Source organism: Elephantulus edwardii, unplaced genomic scaffold (assembly GCF_000299155.1).
Source record: "Elephantulus edwardii isolate Elephantulus edwardi_28Jun2011 unplaced genomic scaffold, EleEdw1.0 scaffold00057, whole genome shotgun sequence".
Classification (NCBI taxonomy): domain Eukaryota; kingdom Metazoa; phylum Chordata; class Mammalia; order Macroscelidea; family Macroscelididae; genus Elephantulus; species Elephantulus edwardii.
The window spans coordinates 12,481,279-12,492,151 of NW_006399807.1; the positions used below are offsets into that span (position 1 = coordinate 12,481,279).

The 10,873-nt window shown below is 38.6% G+C and overlaps 1 protein-coding gene across 1 annotated transcript in view; it reads left to right on the forward strand.

The window, feature by feature from the left end:
• The first annotated feature begins 2,177 nt into the window (after positions 1 to 2,177).
• Positions 2,178 to 10,873, forward strand: part of BLZF1 (basic leucine zipper nuclear factor 1) — a 32,160-nt gene continuing 23,464 nt past the window's right edge. Inside the window, exon 1 of the mRNA XM_006887410.1 lies at positions 2,178 to 2,251. Within this exon, the coding sequence (XP_006887472.1) occupies positions 2,221 to 2,251 (31 nt within the window). The 5' untranslated portion in view covers positions 2,178 to 2,220. The remainder of the gene's footprint in view (positions 2,252 to 10,873) is intronic.

Genomic DNA, 10,873 nt, shown 5'->3' on the forward strand with positions numbered 1-10,873 from the left:
ATTGCAGTTCCAATCACGCAATCGACAGACCGCCCCTTTACGCCATCGCCTGGGAGAAAGAGACGCTGCATTCCCCTCGCCAACGTCATCACTTCCGTTTGGTTAACTGGTGACCCGGAAGTTTCGGGAAATAAATTGTCCAGTTCCGAATACCGACATATTTTTTTAAAAAAATATATTTATATCTCATTTTCATCCATTGAGGCCTTGCCTACTGTTACTTTTCTGTGTTATTTTTAGCTAAACGCAAAATAGAGCATTACCTTTAGAAAAAAAGGGTTCCGGAAATGAAACTCTCAGTAATAGGAAGTGATGAGTGAGTGAGCCTCCTACTGTCAGGACAGCCTGGGCGGGTCGGTTTTGGAATGGCAGAGGTATACAGGAAGTTAAGACGGTGATACGGAGTCAGGGAACTTGTGGAGGGAAGCTGTCTGATAGAAGTAGAGGAAGAATTTTGGAGGTAAGTCCGAAAACGAATTTGTAGTAACTAAGGGAAGTTATTAGAGTGGAGCAGAGTTCTGGGTTGGAGCTTGGGGTCAGTCGCTTTAGATTTAAAGGAATGTTCTCCTGTTGTGCCAGGAAGACTTGCTCAAACAGAGACAATGTCTGGCATCGATTTCCTGATATAGCCAATGTTAACAGACTTAAAAGTTTCCACAGTGAGCACAGTCAACACTTGTTGCTCGTTCCCTCCACTTGGTATTTGCCAGGGAAAACACTCCTTGTTGCTGCTGTACCTTTTCATAGTGCATATTTCGAGCATGGTTTTCAAAGAGCATTTATCAGAAAAACGGCCTTTGGGTAGCTGCTTTCAGAGAATTAGATTGTAAGTTAAGGGTAGTTTGTAATTGTTAAAGCTAGTCTTGGGAATCTGTACGCCCTCTCTCTTACGGAATACTGACCTTTTTTTCCCCGAGGTTAAATCCTTTAACCTCTAGTGTGTTGTTGTTTTGTGTTGGAGCTCCACCCATAGCTGACCCTCCAGCGGGTTTTCAGTGGCAGTAAATCTAAGTGGATGAAATTGCCCTTCTTTCTTCCTAGGAGAAGCTGGTGGATTCCAGCTGTGTTGAAGCGCAACTTATTTACACTGAGACAACTGAGTATAGATTTTCCTATTTAAGTATAACTTTCCTCCTGAGCTTACAGTGGATCATTGAATCTATACGTGAAGCTAATGCCTACATACATTTCTGAAAGCATATACTAAAGAGAGGCTTTATTTTCTATTTCAAGAGCTACAGGACAGAGCAGAGTTTAGGGATGTTGTACATAGCGTCGCTATGAGTCGCAAGCCACTCGACGGCACATAACAACAACAACAGCACTACTTTAACTTTTTTTTTAACCCATGAAAGTACAAAGTAAGTTATCCTGAGTAATGCTTTGTTGTTTTAAGATGCAGTTGGCTTTGCAGTAGAGCTCCCTGTAACACGAGCTTTTAGTTATGGGTAACTGGGCTAAATAACTTGGACTGTGAATCTTCAATTTATCAACATATTTCATGTCAAAGATCATTCTGGGTTACTCTTCAATCTGAAATATTGGCAACCAACTGTTCTTCACAGTCCATAATAGATAATACCTACTAAATAATATAAGTATTTTCCGAAACTCCTGATATTTAATAACTTTATGTCAATGCTATTTATAGACCTGATAATACTGCTGTGAGAAGGAATTATGGGGAACACTTCCTTACCTAAATATTGTGTGCCAAATGTAAAAGAAATCAGAACAGTGCAGCAGTAAGCATAGGCATGCGTTCAAGGCAATAGTCCAGAACAAGAATTGCATAGCAAAATGGACTGCAGTGGGGCGAGGAGGAGGAAATTGTAGACAGTGAAAGAATTTTTTTTTTTTAAAGAGAAAAGCCAACTGGAGGGTGGGGAGTAGAGAGGAAAATATATAACAATGAATGAATCGACAGTAAACTTTTGTTAAAATCTTAATTAAAAAATTAGAAAAAAGTCCAAAGGGAAAATACTAATAAACTAATAGACATTTTGGCAAAGATATATAAGCAAATAAACTATTCATGTAAGAAAAATATTAACTAATAAACACATTTTTAAAGTTAAAAAAATTATAATAGCATATTTAAGTTGAAGATCCTTAATGAATGTGTTTTATTATCTATTTTCTTAATGATTTCGTATTTTTACATCTCTAGATTATTCAGCAGAAGCCTTGGAGTATATTAACATTGTTAAAGGGAAAAAAATGACTACTCTTAAAAGTTTAGAAATTGAAGGTAAGTGTTCTTCTCTTGAGTATAATTGCTTTCCAGACATAACATTTATGACCATGTGAAGGAATTAACTTTATAGGTAAATAAGTTTACAGCTCTTTAAAATTATTCATCTTTCCTATCTCTTCATGATTGTTTTGTAGTATAGAGTTTGTTTCAGAACTTCCAATATACAAGTGTTAACATCATTAGATAGTATTTGTTAGAAGACTACCCGCTCTTATTTTTTTTTTAATGCATTTTCTTACTGTGCTAGTGGTTTGTTCCAGCATAACAGACTACCCACTCCTTTTTTTTTTTGGTTTGTTTTAATTTCACCAGGATTGTCAGGCTAGAAACCATTCAGAGTGCTCACGGATCGAACACTGAATGTAGAAATAGCCACTTCCTCTTTGCCCCAATGCCTTAGGTACAGCAGAGTGGCCACACCTGTGGTGCGGACAAGCCCAGGGCACAGACTTCCCACTCTTAAATATTTCATGTAAAATCAAAATTACACTGTTACATTCTCCATCCTCTAGAAGATTAAAATTTTTAAAAATCAGTAAGTGTATTTATACATCTTTTTAAAAATATTTATATATATGTGGAAACAACAAAACTACTTCATTTGAACCCTTTCCAATGGTGGTGATGGTATCTGACATCAAGTCAGAACCACCTCATAGCTGACCCCTCCATTGGTTTTTCAGAGGCTATAAATTGCATGAGAGGAGACTGATCATCTCGCTTCTGCTTAATAATGGTGGATTCAAAGCACCTGCTTTTGGGTGACAGCACAACTCCTTACCCACTAGACCACCAAATCTTTCAATGAGGCAGAGTAGAGCTATCAGGTGTCTGAGACTGTAAATGTTTACAAGAGTAGACTGTTACCTTTTGCTAATAAGGATTGGCTAGTGTATTTGAACAGCTGAACTTTGGTTAGCATCCCAACACTTAATCTACTATACCACCGACTTTCCTTGTACAAGCTATTATCAGGTACTGTAGTCTTTCTTGCTAAATATAGTCATTACTCTTTAGCCTATTATCAGGTACTGTAGTCTTTCTTGCTAAATATAGTCATTACTCTTTAGCCTTGTCTTATTTGTTCTCTCTATAATATTAATCAGGAGCTCTGGTGGCCTGGAGTGGCATCCACTACCTAAACAACATGCCTCCAGAAACTCTGAACTTTGATAAATGTCAATAGTTATAGAAAGGCTTCGGGCCTTTTGTTCGTAGAGTTGCTATGAGTCGTGCTCAAAGACAACAGCTGGTAGCCTAGTGGGTAAAAAGAGTTGCACTGCCAACATAAAGCCTTGAGGTTCGAATCTATCAGTGGCTTCATAGGAGAAAGATGGAATTAATACTGGGAACATTACCATCCTTTTCAAATACTTTGTTTTCATGGTTTCCATGACAGTCGTTCTTACTAATTTGGGGCTGTTTTCAGCAGTTTTCATCTTCTCACTGTCCAGTGCAATAATCACATGTTACTATTTTAATTTAATGTTATTTAAAAATTTGTAGTTCCTCATGCTCACCGGGCACATTTTAAGTGTTCGGTAGTTACAGTGTGCCCAGCATTTACTATATTGATGCAGATAGGCAAACTGAACAAAGGTTTCTTTGACCGCATTCATTTTGCTATACTGTCTCTCTGTTGTTATGTGCCATCAAGTGGCCTGCGACTCATAGTGACCCTATGTACAACAGCCCTAAACCCTGCTCTGTCCTGTGCCAATCTCACTGTCTCTGACATGCCTACCCCAGTTACCCTAGTCACTGAATCAGTTCACCTCATAGAGGGTCTTCCTCTCCTGCGCTGTTCCTCCACCCTCCCAAGCATGACATCCTTCTCCAAGACTGATCCCTCCTTGCAACATGTCCAGAGTATGTCAAACAAAGCTTCAGAATCCTTGCCTTCAAGGAGCAGCCTAGTTTAACCCTCTCCAGGGTGAACCTGTTCATTTTCTTAGCAGTCTTTGGTATATTCAGTACTCTTCTCCAGCACCACGGCTCAAAGGCATCAATTTTCCTTCTATCCTCCCTAGTCATTGTCCAGCTCCCTGATGCATAGCAAATGACTGCAAAGACCATGGCCTGTATCAGGCGCACCTTAGTCTCCATCCAGAGTGTCACCATTACTTTTCAGTACTTTAGAGAGGTCCCTAACAGCAGACTTTACCATCGCAATACATCTTATAATTTCCTGGCTGCTAGTGTGAAGAGTGTTGACTATGGAGCCAATTTAGGTTTTTATTTTGTTTACTTCAGCCTCCCCTCCTTCAGTTTTATCCTTTAAATATAAATGTTTTTCAGCCCCCCATTTTTTTACATTTTCATTTTATACTAGTTTGCTTACAAATTTCATAGAATACAATCATTCCGATTGATTATATTTTATAAAATTAAACAAACAATGTTGAACTATACCCACCATTGCCCTGTCTTTCCAGATCCACCGAATCTTTTCCATTTCCTTACCGACCCCTCCCTGTATCCAGCAAATTGTGTGATCCTATGATTGATTCCCCCTGCCCATTCTCACCTCTCTGCTCCTACCCTTCCACGTTTAGATCCTCATACACGTTTTACTGGTTATCTTTTTATTTCTGCAATAACAGTCCCATATAGTATTTTTCCTCAGCATTATATTCCAGTCCCTCTGAAGTTATGTAGTAATTTTCAAAATCATTCTCTTGAGTGCTGCATAGTATTTCATTGTGTAAATGTACTGCAGTATCTCAATCCCTGCAATTGTGATTGGCAGCCCACCTTTTTTTTTTCCTCTTCAGTGCTTTGTGTCTTTTTTCAGGGCTTCACTAATTATATGTGTAAATACTATCCAAAACCCTCTACAGCCTAGAACCCTTTCCCTGTGACCCAGACTTTCACCGCCTACCTCTTATTGGCTGTCTTCACTTAGACATAGACAACAGTCTTAAGGCATCTTAAGTGAACTTGTCCTGACCCACTTTTTCAGCAGAGTGAGTTCCAAACACTGATGCCATCTTTGACTGAAGCCAGTAAGAGGTGGGAAATAATTTTGAGAAGCCAAGTTTCTCAAAACTGATCTCTGTAGCACAACTCAAAGGCAATTGACATTTGCTTAGGAAGCAAGGAAGAAAAGTTCATGCCAATAAATATTCCTTTCTGTTTAATTTACATTCCACATAAATTTAGCTGGATATAGTATCATTTCATAAGACACCAGCGAATGCTTTTAGTTTATTAGAGTAAGCAAACTAGACACCATAATGGAATAGATTAATGGAAAATAAGAATAATTGAATGATAACTAGAGTGAAAGCAAGTAGCATAGTTACTTTGCAAATAAGCAGGAAAAAATATGAAATTATTAGAGATTCAAGGTTATCTCTAGGCCTCTGAAATTATTTGAATTGCTTGTTATTACTTGTTTGTAATGAAGATTAATTGCTACAGAGCTCTCTCATATACATTATTTTACTTGATCTTAATTATAAGGAAGATAATTCTGCCTTTAATCTTATGCACATTTAATATAATGTTAACTATAATTTTTGTGAACAAATGGTATTTGTATCGTGGACCATAAGTAAAGGTATAATTGTGGCTGACATCTGTCAGTTGACTACATTTCCTTTAACTGTCTCAAAAGAAATGCAAGCTGTTGTTTGATCAATAGCCACAGAATTTCTTCTCAGGACATTTGCATAATACTGTCATCACAGAAGGCCTGGATCATTGGTGCAAGTGCTATTTCTACATTAAATAACTCTAAAGAAGTATAATGCAAAGCTTTTCTTAGGAGTAATATTAATATTAAAGGTATTTAAGTTATATAGTTAGTGTAGGGGAAGCAGACTAAAAAGTGACGTCTAACACCTTTAAGTACTTACATATATGTAATTCCATTTTTCTTCTTACGTGCTGAATTATCATAGAAACCTTATGTACAAAAGCTCTGAAGCCTGCCCTATCCTGAGCCAGTCTCACTGACTCTGACCCCCATTGCCCAGTTACTGTATCAATCCATCTCATCCGGGGTCTTCCTCTTCTGTGCTGTCCCTCCACCCTTCAAAGCATGATGTCCTCCAAGGACCAGTCTCTCCTGGCCATGTGTCCAAAGTATATAAGACAGAGCTGCAAAATCCTAGCCTCCAAGGAGAAACTTGGTTTCACTCTCTGTGAGACAGACTTATTACTGCATCTGTTTGGTTGGTTGGTTGGTTTGGGGGTTTTTATTGATTTACTTTTTTTTTTAATTTTATACTAGTTTATTTACAAAATTCGAATACTTTGTTTTCAAGAACAGATTCTTTCAATTTCCCTCATCCCCCACCCATCAAAGTGTACAACCCAATGATTAATCCCCCCTGCACATCCTCATCCCTCTGCTTCCAGCCTCTCCCACCCTTCTTGGATCTTTAAGCTCATTCAACAGTAATGGTTTTATACAATATTTATCCTTGTGGGACTGAGTTAGTTCACACAGCATAATGCTCTCCTGGCCCTCCCAAGTTAGGTAATAATTTACAAAATCATCTCTCCTGTGCGCAGCATAGGATTACATTGTGTGAATGTCCCATAATTTCTCAATCCATTCATTTGTGATTGAACATTTGGGCTGTTTCCATGTTCTTGCAATAGTGAGTAATGCTGCTGTGAACATTAGTGTACAAATCTCTCCATTTGTGCTTCGGTTCGCATTTTCTCAGGGTATATTCCAAGTAGTGGAATAGCTAGGTCATATGGAAATTATTAGTGCATCTTGATTGTATGTTTGGTCAATTTCAGGCTGCAAAAATTAGTAGAAATCTTCAGGTTCTTAATCTTTGTCTTTGTAATTAGTGTGTAAATTTGAATAATAGTCATATTAACAAGTCTTCCTTATATGCATGTCTGACAGCTTTGTACTTCAGAATTGATCTTGAAATGTTCTTTCTGATAACCAATCATTCCTCTTCAAATTGCCATTACCGGCATATAGACTGTGTGATTATCCAGTTCAAAATGGCCAATAGGAAGGAATCCATTTAAACTCAAAGATACCTGGAATATTGATCTTTATGGAAATGTCATTTTTTACAACTTCTAATTTTCCTGGATTAATAGTTTGTGTACTCCACATTTTAATTATTAATGGAGGTTTGCAGTTCTTCATTTTGAATCATGCAATAATAGTGAATGAAGATCCTTCATTGGCTGAAACTTTCATCCACATCAGTAAGGTAGACTATACTTTGAAATAGCATCTCTTCCTCAATTGAATTTTTAGAGCCTTTCAGTCTGAAGGCCTCATTTTCCATCCTTATGTAAGACGGTGTTCCACTGTTTTTCAGAGGGTTTTCAAAGACCCGTTATTTAAGAACTGAATGATCAGTCTTTCCTACAGAAAATATTTACTTGTAATGTATTGCCTATGCAAAGACATTAAACTGTTTGAATCATAGTAAATTGTGAATAACATAGAGAAGAATGGAAATTCTAGGATATTTATTTGTGATCATGTAGAACCTGTCCATATACCAAGAAGCAATTGTTCTAGTAGAACTGCATAGTTTAAAGTCAGAAAAGGTGTATTTCAGCATTATATTGACTATACTTACTCATTCTGTATGTTGTTATGTACCATTAAATCCAAACTGACTCAGAGCTGACCCTCTGTGGGTTTTCAGAGGCTCTAAATAGCACAAGAGGAGATTACCGTCTTTCTCCCATTAAGATACCAGAGCTCTCTCAAAATCTGTATGCAGATCAAATAATCTGAGAAGCAGGACTATATGAAGAATAATGTGGTACCAGAATTGGAGGAAGACTCATCAACAGCCTTTGTTACACAGATGACACAACCTTGCTTGCTGAATATGAAGTGGTCTTAAAGCATTTACTGAAAAGTAAATAGTATAGTCTTCAATACAGATTATACCTCAGTGTAACACTTAATCCATTGTTTCTTTCTGCTGCCATCATTTCTCTGTCATTTCTTATTGGTAAATCATGCCTTTCTGGTGATGCAGCTCTCTCTTGGTTCTTGGAAGTACAAGAACCTTGCATTCAAAGTAAGATCTTTATTCCTATCTCTTCTTAGTGATAGTTAAGCCCCCATCCCTTAACTTCCTCTGCGCTGGCTCATGTTAAGCCTAGTAAGATGGCAAAACAGACCAATCCTCTTGTTAGACATCTATGCATCTTATTTACATAGCTCTGCTCCCACAAGAAGATGGTAGAAAGAATAATGATGTCACTAAAGAATAAGCTTGCCTGAATAAGCCATGATATTTTCGATCACCTCATATGCATTGTGAAACCTATACAGTGAATAAGGAAGACTGAAGGAAAGTTGGTGTCTTTGAATTACACTGCTAATGAAGAATGTTGACTATGCCATGGAGTGCCAAAAAAAAGATTTTCTAAGATCCTACTTAGCAGTAAGAATAATAAGACTTTGTCTCACATCCTTTGGACATGTTATCAGCAAGGACCAGTTCCTAGTAAAAGGCACCATGTTTGGTAAAATGTTGTTGTTGTTATGTGCTGTCAAGTTGCTTGCGACTCATAGCGACCCTCTGTACATCAGCCCTAAACCCTGCTCTATCCTGTGTCAGTCACACTGCATCTGACACACCCATCCTGATTACCCCAGTCACTGAATCAGTCCACCTCATAGAGGGTCTTCCCTGCCTGAGCCGTCCCTCCGCCCTCCCAAGCATGATGTCCCTCTTCAAGGACCGGTCCCTCCGTACAACATGTACAAAGTATGTCAAATGAAGCCTCAGAATCCTTGCCTCCAAGGAGTACCCTGGTTTAACCCTCTTTAGGATGAATCTGTACATTTTCTTGGCAGTCCATGGTACATTCAATACCCTTCTCCAACGCCACAGCTCAAAGGCATCAATTCTGCTTCTATCCTCCCTAGTCATTGTTCAACTCTCTGATGCATAACAAGTGATTGCAAAGGCTGTAGCCTGTATCAGGTGCACCTTAGTCTCCAGAGTGACACCATTGCTCTTCAGGACCCTGGAGAGGTCCCTAACAGCAGACTTTCCCATAGCAATACGTTTTTTGATTTCCTGTCTACTGGTGCCAAGAGTGTTGACTGTGGAGCCAAGCAGACTAAAGCTTTTAACAATCTCAATCTCTTCACCATCCATCCTGATGCTGCCAATTGTTCCAGTGGTGAGAATATTTGTCTTCTTCACATTGAGCTTCAATCCATACTGAAGGCTGCAGTCCTTGACCCTCTGCAGCAAGCATTTCGGGTCCTGCTCAGTTTCGGCAAGCAGGGTTGTGTTATCTGCATAACACAGGTTGATGAGTCTTCCTCCAATCCTGATGCCACATTTCTCCTCATAGAGCCCAGTTTCCCGGATAATTTGCTCCCCATATAGATTGAAAAGCTGTGGAGATAGGACACATCCCTGGTGTACGCCTTTCCCAATTTTGAACCATGCAGTGTTTCCTTGCTCTGTTCTGACAACTGCTTCTTGGTCCAAGTATAGGTTTTGCATTAGAACGATCAAGTGTTCTGAGATTCCCATTTTCATTCTTCTCAGAGTCAGCCACAGTTTGTTATGATCCACACAGTCAAATGCCTTTGCATAATCAATGAAACACAGATAGACATTCTTCTGGTATTCCCTGCTTTCAACCAAGATCCATCTAACATCAGCAACGATATCCCTAGTACCACAACCCCTTCTAAACTCAGCCTGGACGTCTGGCTGTTCTCTGCTGATGTGCTGTTCCAGTCGTTTTCGATAATCTTCAGTAGAATCTTGCTTGCATGTGAAATCAATGATTTTGTTCTATAGTTTCCACACTCTCTTGAGTCACCTTTCTTTGGAATGGGAACAAATATAGATCTCTTCCAGTCAGTTGGCCAAGTGGTTGTTCTCCAGATTTCTTGGCACAACTTGGTGAGCACATACAGGGCAGCATCTGTTAGCTGAAATACGTCAATTGGTATACCATCTATTCCTGGGGCCTTATTTTTTTCCAATTCCTTCAAAGCAGCTTGAACTTCTTCCTTCATCACCATAGGCTCTTACTCATAACTTATTTCATTAAATTCTTGGTAAAATAGATGGTGAAAAAGAGAAAACCTTCAGCCAGATCAGTTGACACAATGACTACAGCAATAGGCTTAGCCACAGTGGAGATTGTGAGGATTGGTGCAGGATCTGGCCGAGTTTTGCTTTGTTTTGTTGTATGTAAAGTCTTTATCTGAGTTGAATCCTACTTGACAGCACCTAACAGTAATCCTACATAAGTGTCATGCAATTTATTTGCACTCTTAACAAGTTTAGTCCCTTTGATGGGTCATAAGCATTCATGGGTACTCTCACTCTGTGGCTTTTCTGAAATTTACAAATGGCAAGAAAGATCATATAAAAACAATCCATAGTGAAGGGAAAGGGAATATGCTACAATACTACTAAAGAAAAAGGGACACAGATAAAAAAGAAATATAATCAACAGCAGATAGAGCAAACTGAGCAGACAGGTCTACATCCATGACCATCCGTAGGCAGATGGTATTTCTCTTTTTGTATTAGTATATGTTTTATGTCATCCATATATATTGCAGAGCCAGCAGGAGTCAGTGATTTGTAAACTTCTTTTTTTTTTTTTTTTACCTTGTAAACTTCTGAA